The sequence below is a fragment of the Brugia malayi genome (genome assembly GCF_000002995.4).
Source record: "Brugia malayi strain FR3 genome assembly, contig: Bm_v4_Chr4_scaffold_001, whole genome shotgun sequence".
Lineage (NCBI taxonomy): Eukaryota > Metazoa > Nematoda > Chromadorea > Rhabditida > Onchocercidae > Brugia > Brugia malayi.
In genome coordinates, this window is record NW_025062478.1 from 8,571,091 (window position 1) to 8,588,925 (window position 17,835).

General features: G+C 29.1%; 2 protein-coding genes across 2 annotated transcripts; both read right to left on the reverse strand.

Annotated features, from left to right (window-relative positions):
- Bm6007 (Uncharacterized protein) lies at nt 1–7,692 on the reverse strand (the record flags this gene model as incomplete). The annotated part of the gene is made up of 12 exons (XM_043082156.1): nt 1–114; nt 273–350; nt 512–619; nt 1,165–1,331; nt 1,742–1,846; nt 2,168–2,270; nt 2,357–2,446; nt 4,372–4,449; nt 4,786–4,901; nt 5,021–5,152; nt 6,977–7,118; nt 7,573–7,692. The coding sequence occupies 12 exons, from the start codon at nt 7,690–7,692 to the stop codon at nt 1–3; spliced, it is 1,353 nt and encodes a 450-aa protein (XP_042938090.1).
- Nucleotides 7,693–14,660: 6,968 nt separating this feature from the next.
- On the reverse strand, nt 14,661–15,921 carry Bm4053 (Uncharacterized protein; the record flags this gene model as incomplete). Its single annotated transcript, XM_001901482.1, has 4 exons — nt 14,661–14,848; nt 14,924–15,087; nt 15,364–15,467; nt 15,784–15,921. The coding sequence occupies 4 exons, from the start codon at nt 15,919–15,921 to the stop codon at nt 14,661–14,663; spliced, it is 594 nt and encodes a 197-aa protein (XP_001901517.1).
- Nucleotides 15,922–17,835: the final 1,914 nt, after the last annotated feature.

The window sequence follows — 17,835 nt, forward strand, 5'->3', positions numbered from 1 at the left end:
CTAACTCATGTAGTATGCAAATTTTCGAGTTCGAATCTCCAGAAAATGAGCTGTACTTTCAAGACTTTGATCCGGAGTGTACTTCACATCCAATATTTCACTTAGCGGAATTTCCTACAATTTCTCAAAATTGTCCAAAATATGTTTTATTAAATAAGCCTGACAAGTTATATGATTCAAAAACCAGAAATTTTATTAAATTTCTTTAAAACATTAAGCCAAAATTTTCTTCCGATTTTCTGGAATTAAAAAATAAAATTCAAACTATTAACTTTATAAAACCTCGTCGATGAATCGTCTTTGTAAAGAATGATTTCTTTTGTATCTAAACGCCAGTAATGCTTTTTACGCTGCAACAGAAACGTTTAAGAAAAATAATAATTCATGGAATTTAGGTAAATAAGTAAGATTGAAATTAGTCAATTAGTCCAAATGGATTCCGTCTGTCAATCAATTTTAATGAATTCCAATATTTTAGAAGAAATCAGTTAATGGGAAAGATGAAACAGACGGTGCATTGAAGATCGGTGTAATGCATCATCCAGCCTTCCTGCAATACTTTGGCCTTATAAGGCTTAGTTTGCTTCTTTGACATGACAATTCGCATCAACGGAATATTCTAAAGTACAAAGCATCTGTTTGCTGTATTTAGCAATAGCATCAAATGAAAGGATTCGGCTAAAATATTTAAATTCAATTTTTTCTTGAAGAATCGACTCACAGACAACAGATTCAATCTGTTATCACACAAGCTTATGCTGCCGAGTGAAAGCATAAACTTAACATATTTAAGGGTATGCGCAGATAACGAAAGATTCAAGCTTTACAGTTAGTTAACACTACACTATTATCCATCGGAACACCTTCCTGAGTACTGAGAAAAAAGTTCTTTTAAAGGCTTGGAATGAGTCATTGACGGATGGTCGATGAGTCATCGCTTCTTTTTGGCTAAGAGGAGCACAGTTCATCATCCAAATGAAATGGTCTGATTAAGAACAAAGGTGTCTTTGAATTCATTTCCTATTTGTAATTTAATTTGATCATTCGGTTTGAAAAAATGCCAAATCCGGAAAATTGGATGGATGATTATCGGGATTCCAGTTAACTTTGTGAAAATCGATATGCTTCCAAACCTTAATATCAGGATGTAAAATCAGCATAAACCTGTGAATCGGTGAGAATGTCATCCTTGCGTGATACATCTTGCTCATCATTTTTGATATCAGTTGCTTGCAGGGGCGCACTTGGATTTGTTTGAGCCCTACCACGATGTGAATTTATCGTTGTCGTTGAGTTATCAGAATTTTGAAGTGCTTCTGTCAATCTTTTATCTGTAATTCATCATTTGAAATTTGGAAATTTTGCAGCCTCACATAAAAATTTTTTTAACTGAAAGTAATAGCAGGGCAATCGGTGTTTATAAACTTTTTCAGACTGACATGAAGTTACGGCTAAATCTTTATCATAAAATTTTGAATTTTAAAAGAAATATATTGTCATCATTGTGATTTTCTGAATCATGGAACACTGAACATCCGCAGATTCTTCATGCTACCACCAAAATTAACTTTTATAGATTCTGAAAATCAAATTTCTTTTTTTTTTTTCAAAAAATGTGTGCTAAGAAGATTTATTTGAGATGTTTTATCAAGTATTTATTTTATGAAAATACTACTGATACAGATATTCCTTAAAATGACTAATTAATTTCTTTAGCATTAAAATTTTTCAAACTTATAACCTTTATCGTGCATTCCAAATTCTGTGTTCTGCGTTATAGTACCACTACCGTGACAATTATTTTCAACCATTTCAATGCACTTTCTATGACAATTATATTTGCAATCTAAAATGAATTATGAGAAAAGGGGATTTTTAAAATATGGTTTGACTTCTTTAAATTTCGTCTTTTTTTTTTATCTAGACTACTGAGTCATAAAACTAATTAGTCTTAGCTAAAGCATAAATGAAAATCTAGATCGAATAATGCTACTGTTAATTTGAACCAGTTCAATTAAATGTTGATATGAATATATATTTAGTCTATGCTGTGATTACGTAGCGTAATGTTTTGCATATTAATAATCCTTCGATTCTATCATATTATTTTCTGATATCGAATGTTGGTTAAAGTTGAATTCGATTTTTTCTATCAAATTTAACAAACCACGACACTGTAATCCTTGTCGTATTAAACCTTTCAATAACCTCTTGCAGTAGTGACATACTGTTGGTCGCTTATACGAATGCACTTGAAATGTGTGTGGTATCTAAACATGCAGGAAAAGATTAATTCCTTAATTTCCAAGCATACTGCTAATTTTCATGAATTAATTATCGGATGATTCAAACAAACCTTAATCCATATAGATTCGAACATTTTCATCCAAGGAGATCGACCGCTCCAGCTACTGCTGCGTTCTTGCAGAGAGACTTGTAAAAAGTTCTAAAATGCTATTCGTGTAATACATGCAAATTTCGGGAAAAAGAAATTTTTGGATGTTAAGATATTCAGATACTGCAAAATTAATTATTTATAAAGTGAAATACAATAATAAAATTATAATTAATAATCGTCCCAAATTTTGACTTAAATATTTCACCAAACATGCGAGGTCAAAAGTCAAATGAAATCAAAGAAAAAAAAATGAATGAGCACATTTCAAAAGTTTGTTCAAATCGTTAATGATAATTGGAAGGCCAAACGATGAACTTGTAACCAATGAAAGATTTATTGAAAAATAAGATTTTAGCAATGCTCATTGCTTACAATTGCAGCAACTGACTTAAGCATCCTATTTTCAGTTGATCGATACTTAATTGTGTCATCCAGAGAAAAGCGGAAATATTTTGAGGAAGAAAATTGAGTTACTGTAGAGGTATGGGTAATAATATACATAAACAACAGTTATTCTTATGTAAGAGGAAAAAGTTAAGTTGGAAAGGAAATAAATAAAAAATTAAGCACAAAGAAGGTTCAATTAATTAATGGAGTTCTGTTAGATTTTAGTGTTATAGTTATTCTAAAATTAAATCAAATCTTATCAGATAGATCTTCAATTATTGTTAACTATTGATATCTCGTTAAATACTTTGCTCTCATCGTTACTTTCCTCTCTGTAACTCAATTCTTAATAAACTGAACTTCTAGACAGCCAAAATATTTGCTATCATTTGATGAAGCGACTTCTGCACTACCATATTCCAAATACATAAATTGCCAGAATTAGAAAAAAAATTAAAATACTTGTGAAATATAATTTCAAATTAAGTTAAAATTGAATGCAAACTATGTGAGATTATGTCATCAATGCCTGCCTCATTTCATGATGAACTTTTCAAATGATAAAATATGTTCACCAAAATTTTACCAGCTAATATACATATTCATTTGTCTGATAAAATGTTTTTTCTATGTTAAAAATATAAATGGTAAATAATGTGCACTAGAAAGCCTTAATTTTGTTTATTAAAACATCTAAGTGTAAGAAATCACTGAAGTTAATTGAGGTAAATATCTTCTTATTCAGATTTGCACTGGTATTGATTTCAAGTTGTCTAAATAAGAGAAAAAAACTAAAAAGTGTCTATTCGAAATTCATATTTTCAAGTAGATTGTATAATAATTTTGCCATCACTCATCAAGAATGAAAATATTATGTTACTGATAATTCATGTTATTACTGTTCACAAGTCGTAGAGATCAAATGATCGATAACAAAAAAAAAAGAAAAATGTTGAAAAGGATTGATCCGAGATATTTTGATAGCTTTACAAATGCGTAGATGAATTAACACCCGTTCTTATTCTTTTATAAATTTACCCTTAGAATATTCTATCACAACATCTCAAGGATTATATTCTTTAATCATTTTCTAGAACAAGCAAATTAGATAGCATTTTACTGTGGATTAGAAGTCTGAAAAAATCCCTTAGATTTAAATATTCAGCTAAAATTAAAATCAAATTCTTGAGATAGTTAAAAATGAATGAAATGAATTCAAGTTGAAAAATTGAGTGATGGAAGTTGGAAATTAGAAACAAAGGAGAAAAGCATAACGGTAATCAGAATAAAACATTAAGTTTTCATGAGAATCATTCTCTTTCGTTTCAGTTTAAACTATGAATGACTGATTGATAACTACTTGATCTCGATAATAGGAAAAGTCGCATATGAGAATTTTTCCTTTTCAATTAAATGTCCATAAATAAAGGAGAGATACATCACAAATATAATGTCAGTAGATGAGACATCTGAGTTAATCGGATTTCCCATGAAATTAAAATCACTTATATTTGCCAATAACTGTGGTAGTATATCTTATTTGTTGAGCGATATGATAGAAGTGATAAGGTCTAAAAGAAACAAACATTTTGACTAACTGGAGAAGTTGGTCGACTGCAGCAACTGATGTCATTTGCAGTTGTTATTGATATGTCTGGTGACACCTGAATAATAAATTTGACCTGAACAGCTGATCATTGGACTTTGCAAAATAGTTTGCTGGTTTTTGATTGATCATGCTAATTTTCTTTTTCAGTAAAAAAGAAAGAGGTAACATGACAATTTCTTTGGCAAAAAATTGTAGTCTATTTTGTAAATACTTAGAACGGAAAATTTTTGTGGATTTACTTGCTGCTTTAACAAAATTAGCATAAAAACTGTTTTAAATATCAAAAATAGCTTTAGATTAAAGTAAGCTTATGGGAATGTCGTCAAGAAATCTTTTGGATGATTACAAATTTTCTGAAAAAATTAGTTGGATTACTTTGATAAGGAACAACCTTATTAGTAGAATCTTCCAGTGACAGAAGATGAGATTGTGACAATTGCTGTTTGTAGCCATTACAGTTATTTGGAATTTTGGAAGCACATCGTTTGTGATAATTCAATTTACAACCTGAAATTCTTATCTAATGATTGCCACATTCAATCAATCCATTATCCATTAAATCTCTTTGATCCGTTATTTATCAGTAAAGTTATATTGATGAAATAAAATCTTGCTGGCATAAAAACCTCGACATTTCAGGCCTTGTTTCATTAGTCCAAACAACATTTCACCGCAAAAATCGCAAAATGTTGGCGATTTGTAACTATGCACAGATAGCACATGATGGTACATCATGAAACGCTGATAAGAGGAACGAGCTGAAAATGATTTAGTAAAAAGTTGGAAGGATGCAACAAATATATATAATTATCAAGCTGATACTTATCAGTTATTAATTACTATATTGCGATTTGTGTTTCTTAATAATAAGCTAATTAATCAGTTCTGGAAAAATGGTGATAAAAGTGTAGATAATATAGGCAATAAGCTCAAGCCTTTCAAAATGGTATTCATTTTTAATTTTGACAGGTAAATGAATAATGAATTAATGGCTTTGAGATTATTCGAATACAATTTGCAAGCAGCAGATATGTTAAGAACTGAAAATTTTTTAGGCATTTTTCAACGTTTTTCAGAATTTGTCATTTCCATAAAAGTAATATGATATCATTCAAACATACATGGTCAGTGGTCAAAAATGACCAATGGTAAGTTGCTTGTCTAATTATTGTTATACCAAATATTCTTCTCAACTACTTCATCAGACTAATTTTTACTTATTTCCTTTTGAGTTTTGCATTCTTAACGAGCAATTGACGTCTAATCATTATTATTAAGCGCAGTACTTCTTACGTAAATGTATAGAAGTTGGAATTCAGATAATGATACTAAATTAAAATTATTATCATTAACCTTGTCATTTTTTTATCATTTGTTTTATTTCTTAACTTTCTGGTAAAACAGTATGGTTACAAAAATTAATGATTCATTTTTAAAAAGTATTCTTACGGATAACACATAAACATAGGGAAGAAATGAGAGTTTCGCTTAGAAAATTACTTTTGCTTAGGAGAAAAGATGACAAACTTCTTGTTTTTCATTTAAGAGAGGACATAATGACACTATAATGACATTGAGCTTACATTAAACAATGTTATTTTATTCAACTTTCATATTCACTTTTTTTAACTCGTCTTGAAAAAGAAAAGTTGAAAAATTCAGAATTATCGTTTTTCATCGTCTTTGGCAAGCAGAAGTGTAGGTGAAATAGTAAGGAAGCTTGAAAAGTAATCGGAGAACAACAAAAAAGAGTTGCTTCCATGAATTTTATGTAAAATTTAGAACTTTGCAGAACAACAATATCTATTGAATAAATTGTTAAATAAGCTGGCTTCTTTTTTTTGTCATCTGAAACATTATTGTGGCAATAAAGCGTGAAATTTAAGTTGATAGTAAACAAAGTAACATCTTTGGTAGTAATATTAAGTGATTATGTGAAACAGCAAGTGTGACATAATATCAAGGTGAAGTTGATGGAAAAGGTTAAACACTGAGTAAAATGAGGTATTAAGTACAGAATATTGGCACGGATTTATTGAGAAAGCTCAGTTATCACTCTAACTGTTGTAATTTTATCAGTAATACTGAATGACTATTCGAAATAGAAAATAATTGGTTGGCAAAAGATGAAATAATGTATTATTTCAAAAATTGAAATTATGTCTTGCATGCTCACCCTCACTCATTGTTGAAATGAGCTTTGATGGAAATTAAAAAAAAAGGACTTTTGAAATTTGTTATTTAAAGAGCAAATTAATATGTTAAAGTTAGCAGTATTTATTATCTACCCATGTATTGCATCATTTTCATTAAGTATTTCTTATATCTAAATAAAAGTTGTATGATGCAAAGTGTAGAAAATTTCATATTATTCGTCCATGCAACTTAATCGCACTTTAGTACAAGCTTAAATTAGCGATTAAAATACTACGTGCTTACAAAATAGCCAAATGTTTTCAAATTTCTCTGAATTTGCAACAAAAACTCCTCGAACAGAAAATTGCAAGTCAGACGAATTAAATTACAAACCAAAGTGCGGAAATCTTTATTATAATCTTCAACAACAATTATATGAAACTTACAAGCAATTACGACTTCAATTAGCATTCCATCGTAAATATTATCATTTGTAGTGATCAACCGCAGAATATTGGCAGTATTGATATCATGGATGTATAGCAACAAATGTTCGGATAACACATTGTTAAAACCACACTTTGAGTGCTGAAATTCAAAGAAAAAAAGAGAATGAAATAGTGAAAATTCAATGAAAAAAGAGGATAAAATAGAAAAAAATGATGTTTAAAAAAACTATTAAATAGATTAACAGAATAAAAAAACTTTTTTTTAAAAAGACTAAATGTACATAAGATATGTGTACTGGCTTTTTGTGTTAAAACTTGGAATCAACAAAACAATCTATTGAAATCTGATATTTGAAGATCTATTTCTTCAGTCAATTAGAACTCCAATTTGAGATTTAAAAAAGTGACGACACAAAGCAAAAGATACGGTCTTTTCAATATGATTGCTATTTAGTATTCTGAATATAATATTAGTCCATTCTCACTGGACACTTACTACCTTGGAAAGAAATGTAATTACAATATCATAAGTGACCAGTACAACATTATTTCGTTGCAAACTTTCAATGAAATCTAATAAAGCAAGAACTAACAATTTTTTGGATGAATTTTGTCGCTAAGTCACGAAGCTCTTTTAATGAAATTTTCTCATTTCTTACAGCAATTATTTCTTTGAACACGCCAGATTGAAATGAAATATTGATTTTGTTCATATTGCTTCAAACTTTCTAGCACTAAAAAAAGTTCTAATTCTTAACGAAGTTAAACGAAATTCCTTTTAGAATTTCTAATTTTCAATGATTGAAGTATTCTAAGGAAATCCTTTTAGTAAAGCATAGAGAAATTTAATTAAACTTTGAGAGACGAAATATTGAAGAGATGAAAGGAATACCTTCCTCTATATCAATTCCCATCATGAATTTCTTCCAGAGAAAATATCTAATTCCCAGTTGTATTTAGATAAGTCATATCATTGGAAAATTTTTTCCTTATTAAAATTGTTGAAATGATGCTAATAACATGACTGGTACTGTATTATAAAGCAAGCCATTACTTAGCTACATTTTTTAATTAAATTTTTAAACTGTTGAAGTTTGCAATGGTTGCAGCAAAAGTTTCGATGGTATTCTAAATATTTTCACTATAAAGTGCATTAAATTCAAAATTAAAAAATAAGAAAGCAAAAACTATAATCAAAGTACTTTATGCTTTAAAAGTTTTGATAAGCATTTTTTATTCCTGAAGAACCGTACTAAAAAAATTTTCATTGCGAGTTATTCACTTCTCTGTCTGCCCATTTCGTTAGTATTGGTATCTTTTACCTTGTACGTAAGAGTAAAAGCAAAAAAAAAGCACACCAATATGTATTCCTGAAATGATTAAAAGATAAGAAATGTATTTGCTGAGCGAAAGAAAAATAATAACAGATATTTCATTAATCAATTAAACAAAAAATTTGACGGAATAAAAATTATTTCTAACCAAAAATGAGATACTTGATTTCCCCTGCGATATGGGCAGTATATTCGTGAATGAAAATACTTCTGCTTTACTTTTTAAATCGCAATCATAATAGTCTTACACAAATAGCGAACCATATTATTTACTCAATTGATAGTGATTATTAACAAAAGATGAAAGCTATTTCTTCAAAATACATAGGAGGAGATAACAGTTGTAAAAAAAAATATGATATTAAGCCAAATAAGTCTAAAATATTCAATGCTAATTGGTGTTTAATTATAAAGCATCCATCAGTGCAGTTACTTACGTAAATGGGAACCTAATGATTGATGTTCTCTTTCTAGAATTTTTTCTACACTGTTGGCTTTTTCATTTAATTGCTATGCTATTTCATTAGTAGCGAAATATGCTGTTCAAAATACTCTTCCCATCATTTTTTGTTATAAACATCACTTCAGGTTCCTTTCAGGATCAGATGAAAAGACAAATTAAAGCAATTCAACAATTGCCATCTGACGAGTTATGAAGAACAGTGATCAAGCATATCAATGAATCATTAATATTAATTAACAATTTATTTCTTAAAATGGAGCGATCCTAGAACTTGAAAACTGCAATAATTTCCAATCAACAATAAAGTCTTTTCCAATTCGTATAATTTTCGAATTTTGGTTTATTGTTGTCATCTGCTGTCACCATACTTATTATATATATTTTTGCATGTAAAAATAAACATTGGAACAGAAACGGCACGTATATGTAAGCAAAAAAGTGTAAAGAGAAACTCGGTGGCGTATTGATTACAGTGGAGGAATGGAAGTGAGAGAAACAAATTGAATTTAGACGAGTGGACAGACAGATCTTTAAATGTCTATCTTTACCACTAATATTAATATTGTTATTATCGTAATCCATATTAACACTACCAACTTCAATTATTATTACAACAAAATATTACGTAGCCTAGCGATAATGGAGAACGAAACAAAAATTGTTAATGGCCTAAGGTATAAAGGAAATGTCAGCTAGCAAAATGTTTTTCTAGTCTACCAATCTAATGACCAATATGGCTAGTGAAGGTTAATAAAAGAGTCACCTCAGGAAATTGTTTCAAAGTCATAAAAAAAACAAAAAATGAGAAATAGATTAATTAAAGAGTAAGGATGCGAAATGTCGTCTTTGCACAAAATAGCAATAGCGCCTTTTCATTCGTTTTATATCTGCGTGAAATTGTTGTGCTTTCTATACAATCAGTTCATGTCATTAAGCAATTTTTGTCTTTTAATAGCTATTAATTGATAGTTTATTGAATTTTATTTCTTTGAGAATAATTCTCTTTATATAAAGCATTTCTATATTACATTAAGCATTATTCAATAAATTAATTTAATGAACATGCGATTCAATTCTGTATTTTTGCTCTAATTTATTAATTTTCTTTAAATTGAAGCTATTCCTTCATCTACCATTCTAATTAAATGGTTTCATTTTTTAATCGGTCATTTATATTTTGACTTTTTTTTTCCGCAGCCAAAAATCCATTTATTCTTAATTTATTCTACTATCTCTTACTTACCATATTCTTTTACCTTTCCGTTATTACTGTTTTTAAATCGTTGTTACCGAAATGAGTCATTCATTTTATAGTGTTAAATGAATCAGTTCAATCTTACATGTATTTCGGAAATATTAATTCAACGCCATGTTTGATATCTAAATAAATTTTGAGAGATGATTACCGTTTTCATTCCCATTCTCTTTTCATCGTTCGATTTTGTGGCTCAGTTGTCGCTCATGAGCGCTCTTGTTTGAAGTTTCTCAACTTTAGACAATATTTACTAGAAAGGACAACTTCGACAAAAGTGAATCACATTAAAGATGGAAGTTTGCAATAAATTCACTTTTTAGAACTATTTTTTCTAACACTTTCCTAAAACTTTCAGCAATATTTGCATATTGAAAGAAGTAATGCTATTATCATCAATGTAGGAAATAAGTGATAAAGCAGTGCAATTGTAAAAGTACATAGAAAAAAGCAGGAATAAAAAAAAAAAATAAAAAAAAAAACAAAAATAAGAAGATAATCTCAGTTCTTCCAAAAAAAAATTCAAGGAAGCAAATGTTGAAACTTAAGTTTTTAGTTAAAATGAAATTTGAAACCAAAGAAAATAAAAATTGGTATTGAATTATTCATCCGGAGGAATTCCACCATTTTTTTTCAGTTTGTTTGAAAAAGCCAACAATTTTTTTTTCGATATTTAAAATTACTAAACTAACAACCAGATATATAGTAGCCATTTGAATGAACAGTGTAACATTTCAATATTAGTTCATTTCATTTTACATCCATTACTTTGAAATAATGAATTTAAAGCAGAGCCAATATCTGTGAACTTACGGTAAAAGTTACTATCGCGATTTTTTCAATATGGAAATGACAATGATATATTAGTTAGAAGCAGAAATTGAGCAAATTTTTATTCTCATTTAGATTTCAAGTAAATCAGGAAGACAATTTGTCTTGAAAAATCATTTAATTTTAGACAAAAGTCATTGTACTGAGTGACTGACATCGCTCATATAAATCGAATCTGATTGAGCATTTGTATAGTATTTAAGTAAATGAAAATTTACGAATGCAATTTTGAGACTTAAATGAAAGACTCTGAAAGTGGTGAATTTAAATTCCATTTTATCATTTAAAATGACATGTTGATAATTTTTATGTTTGTAATAGATTATTAATAGCCAAGTATATAAAATATTTGACTTGAACTGAACTGAAAGAGTTTTATTTGAATTAAATTTAAAAGTGAATAAACCAAGCATTGGTTATATTGTAAATATTTCATTAATCACAGTGCGCATTTTCTTGGATAGTTACTTGGTTTATTGAAAATAAACAAATAATCTGTATCAATTTTACTTCATCTCTTTTTTTCACTCCCTTTCTTTCTCTCGTCTCCTGCTAATATTTGAATAACATTTCTCGATAAAAACAAATTTCATCACAATTTGATCGAAATTCATTTATAGCGAATGAATAAGCTGCAGTGGAATAATGGAAAACAACTGCAATTAGGAGAGAATTTCTTGAAAGGGAAAAACATTTCTTTCAAATTTCAAACAATCTCTTTAAAGATTATTCTTTCTTTCTATGTCAAAAAGTGAGCAGAAGAAAATCCATACACAATTGCCTTTTCCTTGAATTATTTCAAAGAATCAGTTTTTTATATCAAATAGACTATCAGAAAAAGACAGAAAGCATCAGAATTTGTCTCTAAAAATTCTGCAACAAATTTACTCCTAAAATTGAAAAAGATTACACTGAAAAGCTAAAATCTCTTGAAAACAGTGCGAATTTTCAGATGAATGTAGAAGATGAGAAAAAAAGTTAAATATCTCATGAATAAATCATAAGGAAGAACAGAAGATGAAAATAAGTTCAATTCTTTTTTTTTTCAGTTTGATTGAGAAAAAAATTGATAAAAAAGCAATTTTAAATAAAGAAATGATACAAAAAACACTCAGGTCTCCGTGAAAAAAAATCTAAATTTAAACCGAAATTTCTTATCCAACCAACTAACTTCAATTTACTCATTTTTAAATGAATGGATGTTAAAAAATATTGTCCTTCATTGAAAAATCTTTACGAAGATTCTACTTCTGCTTTCAAGACTATGAATAAATATTCTTTGAAATCGAAAACAATGCAACATTTTGTGACCCTCAAAATTTCCCAAAACAATTAACAATTCCTAGAATCACGGAAAATTATAGTATTTGAAACATATCGAGCGTCTTAATTTTTTGAGACGAATCAAAGCCATAAAATTGTAAACGGAGAAATAAATTCAAGTAAGTTTCAGTAGCACATGGAATTAATGTTAGTTCCTTAGACTAAATAGTTGATAGTCCTTCCATTCACGATGAAATGATATGAAAAGGGTTAATCAAGCTTTTAAAAGTAACCAAAAAGCTCAGGCATCCTTGACGTTTTAATCATGAAAATGATGTCCATTAAAGAGAGAGAGAGAGGGGGAGAGAGAGAGGGAGAGAGAGAGAGAGAAAAACTTCATCTTTTATAATGCATTAATGCTTGCAAATGGTTGTTAAAATTTTTATGAACTGAATTCCAGCGAAGGGATTTCTTCCCAGAAAAGCGCTTAAATTAGAATTTACTCGAAATGATAATTGTAAAATAGTCTGAAATAAATAGTCATAATTGATTTTAATTTTCATAAACATCGTTATTGGTAGTCAGAAATTGAACTGTTTGATAAAAAATACAAATTCTAAAATGTGAAACAAATGATTAATAAATTAATTCGTTTTTAATTGAGAATTAGGAATTACATATTTTCACTTTTGCCAACTAATAGCAAGAGGATCAATTTTTGTTTCAATCTTATTTTGAATCAATTAAAATCGTTTTATCAATGGAAATTTGTTGTTTAGAGGGTATGGAATTAAATCTGAAGCTTAAAGATAAGCTACTTTTGGAATAATAAATAGAAAGTTTCGTGAGTAACAGTAATATCATGAACTTGAAACTTTTCGAGATTATCATCGATATTTGAATACGAAAGAGATATTGAAAGCTAATTGCATACAAAACTTGAATTTTTTCATTTTTACTTTTTAAATTTAAGTTCTTTTGCTTACATTTTTTTGTAAAATATGTCAATAACCACTTTTTTCATTTAATTAAACCTTTTAAAGTGCAATCTTGACAATATGTGAATAATTACAGCCATATGTGTTCATTAGTATTTCCAGAAATGAAGCATAGTGGTAAACACAAATTAGAAGAGAGAGCGGAACAAACTCTTCAACAAATGGAATATCACTGATAATTTGATGAATTAATAGCAATGATTTTTAAGTGAAATTGGTATTTCATCTGTTTTGTTGGCTGAAAAATTTCTTTTCCTTAATGTTTGGGCGCAATATAAGTTAATTGAAGAAGAATGCTAAACGCTTATCAGTGATTAAAGCAGATCAAAGGTCAGTTTCACTCCGAAAACACCGTTGTTTGTTAATAAAAATGATTTGAGGCTTGCGTTAGCACAGAAAACGTAGGAATCACTTTACTGAGATTAGAAATGGATTGAGGAGGTATGATTAGTCATAGATGTATCTGCCATTTATGTATTTAAACTGTGAGTAAGCAAATTGGTCCGCGATGCAATAAATGGGTGAAATCAAAGACGAACGAAATGTTTTGTTATAGAAAAATAACAGATCTGGCAAGAGACTTCAGGAATATATTATGGCCAACTGTTGATGGAAATTTAATGGACACAGGTAATATACTCACAGAGATTTGGTTTGGCTGTCTAACCTTGACGAGGCACCTGCATTCAAAGCGTTCAAAGCAAGGAGCAAACAATAATTTTTTTTGTGATCGAATTATTCCATTTAGGTAAAGTTGCCTTAATTTAAATTTTAAGCCTATCTAAAAGTTATAATTGAACAACAGTTTTAGTATTGCACACATTTTCAAATTTTATTTTCTGCAAAATCGATCTCATTATCTATAACAAATGCAAAAACAATTTCGTGCCTTTATTTTGTTCACAAAAATTTTTTCAGGCAAAAAATGCCATAATCACAGGTTTTAATATATAACACTTTGCCTGTAATGACGAAAGAAAAGTAAAAAAAATGAATTTTCAATTCTTTTCGAAATGTTAATCGAATTCTAAATTTGTGAAGTGCAGTCGAGCAGCGGTGAGTTAATTTTGTGCATTAGTCCAAGATGATTTGAAAACAAATTAAATATATTTTATAAGTGCTTTTTATAAAAGTAGAGAGAATTAGTGTGGAACAAAAGTAAAATGAGTGTTTGGAATTACTATGGGAAGAAAATCTGAAAATCATCAGATAAGAAAATATATCATTTAGTAGTGCTACGCCTAAAAAATTCTGAAATATCTTAGCTACATAAAAAGGATTCAAAAACTCGAAAAATATTTCAGAAGCCTTTTCAAACGACAAAAAGGAATAAAATCATCTTTAACTTTTTTATTTTTGCAAAAAACGCTATGTTTAATAGACATCGCATGTGACACTGTAAAGATGTAAGCATTTAATTATTAATAATTATGTACGATCTTTAAAAAATGAAATTTCAAATGAAATTAAAATAAAAACAATTCATAATTTGTGACAATGAAAAGTAAATAGCACAAAAAACAAAAGATTGAGAAAAAGGTCATGACCCTGGATATGTATTAAAATTGCCTTTCAATACACCACGTGGAGTACCGTCGTCATTAAATCGGACTCGGCTTCGATTAGCATATGAGGACGCTGAAGATCCACCATAAAGTTCTGATTCATCTCGAAACTGTGGTGGATGCGTGCTGAATACTATCGTTCCCATCGGAATCCCGAATCCGCCTAGAAAAGATAGCAAATATTAATAAATATAGGAAAAACTTAATCAGCTAAAGGTATAATTTTTGAAGAGATTACAGCATAATGGATAGAATCCGGTATCGTTTACGGATTCGTACAACTGTGGATTACGTCGTCGATGAAGCCAACATCCGTTGCAAAGAAGGCAACAGAAGAGTGAGCAAAGAACACTCAGGATTATGCTAATGATCAATCCAATAATAAGTAATGTGTAGTCAATCCTGAAACAAACTTTATTTCGACCAATAGTTGAAAATTTTAAGAATTGGCCAAACCTAATTTGAGTTGTTTCTTACCTCTGAAAAATGTGTCTGTAATAATTAGTTTAATGACTTCACATTTTAATTCTGGGCTAGGAAATGTTAACAAGCAAATTTCTCAGACAAAAATATCATATTTTAGAGAAATGATTTTTTCACTTTTTCCAATTTTATTCAGCAACTGATATCCAAATATACTCAAATCTCAAGAAATGTTTTGGAACGTTCATAGCATACTGAAAAATACTGCCATAAGCAATGAAACGCTGTGATCGATCATGTCCTGAGGTCGTATCACGAACAACAATTTCATTGTCCTCCAATCCACAACAGAAATAATCCTGGAAATCTAAATCATTTGAATGATAAATTTAAGTTTTAGCAAAGCTTACCCATTTTGATTAATTGCGTACTGCAAGGTTTTACAGATATTTGAGCCTAAAACCTCAAAACTTGAAATGTGGTTTGGAAAAGATCATTGCAATATAAGAATCTAAGCACAGTAACAGGCAAATGTCTAAAGAAATCGAAGCGACAAAACAACCGCTGTTATTGAATTTTTGAACCATTTTAAATGAGTTTTCTCTACCTATTTTAAAAAAAGACAATAAAAATAATTTTTAAAATTTAGCATTTTTGTAAAAGCATGAAGCTTACCTCAAAAGTAACATCCAAACTTTTGCAACATGCAATCGTGCACGTCAGCACTTCACCACGTTTATTTGGCGGACATTTGACGGTTGCGTAACAAATTGTCGTCAGTACAAAAAATACTATTGCAATTACTTTAAGCATTCTGAAAGAAGAAAATATGAAATTAGGATAAAAGAAAATATGTATTAAAATTCAAACAAAAGGGTTAATTGTTGAGATAGGATTGACAGAGCGTGCGCTTGTGGACCATTGTCTGTGTAATTCCATTACCGCCGATGATTGTAAATGTTGAAAGTGGTGGAAATAGAAAAAGGTGTTCTCCCGTTTCCAGTTTTTTTTTTTTTTTGATAACTAACTCACATTGATTGATGTTTACTTTCTGAAAACGAAATGCTGTGAAATTAAGAGAAGAAAAAAATCATGAGAAAATCACCAATATACCAAGCAGTAATAAAATTCCATCTAGTAATTCGTAAATATTTAGAGGAATTGCCAATACTCTTCATTTCAAAATTTCTTTTTTAATCTATTAGTACTTAATTAATTTCCAAGTATGGTCGTTTATGTTGATATTTAGCAACATGTATTACATTAGGTGACAACTGTCATAGATCAGAAGTTCCAGAATGCTTGAGTGACCGTAGATAGGCATTTATTATCTCTATCACTCATTTATTTCATTTACTGAAAGAAAATTTTTCTACGATTGACTTTTCTTTGACTAATAAGATGTCATTTAAGACAATTAATTTGTCATTTAAAGTATTGAATGATCTTACAAACTTCTAATTGCCTAAGCACACAATCTTCTATATAGCCTGATTATAATGGCCAAGCATAATGATAATAGCAGTTTGTCTTAATGAATCATAAAGACAAAAACTGAAAGATGACAAATGATCCTAGAATAAACCTAAGAAAAACATGAAGCGAGCGGGGTCTGCGTCTAGGAAGCAATGAGCAGAAAATAAAACATTCGAGAGAAAACAAGTTTTCGTGACTCATTTCAGAATCGATCTTTGAGAATACTAATGGCAATGTGTTTCTTCTCGATCAAAATGTTATCTATTCTTGCTAAGTTTCTTTTATTTCCTACAGTTAATTTATACTTGTTAGCATAATAAGTTGTGACCATTACTGCTAATAAATCATTTTGCTTGTTGATTTAGATAGCTAGAAATTTAGTTGTAGATTAATCTGATAGAGCTAGAAATTTAGTAGTAGATTAATCTGATAGAGCTAGAAATTTAGTTGTAGATTAATCTGATAGAGCTAGAAATTTAGTTGTAGATTAATCTGATAGAGCTAGAAATTTAGTTGTAGATTAATCTGATAGAGCTAGAAATTTAGTTGTAGATTAATCTGATATAAGTTGAAATGCAACTTAAATTTCTAAAAATTAAAAACTAGAGGAAAGTTCCATATATAACTTAAATTTCTAAAAATTAAAAATTAGGGGAAAGTTCCGTATCAATAATTGCTGTGGAAAAAGAAAATGAAGTTTTGTTTCACAAGCATTTATTTTCAGGAATTTTTAATGAAATGCAAATAATGCAAGAAATGAAACATATATATATATATATATAAAAGAGAATTCAGATGAACTAAAAATACAAAGATTATTTCAATGTGAACATCAAAATAATTGAAAACAAATGTAAACTGCAATCTCTTAATTTTAATGCATTTACACTTAAAGTGTCAAAGCATATACCGAAAATATTCCCTGTGGTTTACTTCTGGGAAAGGAATGTCTTAAAATACGATATGGACTGTTGCCGGAATAAAATGGATGGAAAGTACTACCAACAGTCCAACTAAAAATTGCATTGTTTCAGACCTACTTAATGACATAAAATTTCAGATCTGTAATGACGTAAACTTCTAAAAGTGAACCGTTGATGTAATGTGAGTCAGTCAAGTTCAATTTCTTCTTTTGAAACACAAATAAAAAGATCTTTGAACAACATCAATCGATAATAACATTTTACCTTCGGTGCTGAAATTAAGTTGTTGCAAGAAATGTCAAACTTTCTGAAGTGTTGCATATCCAGA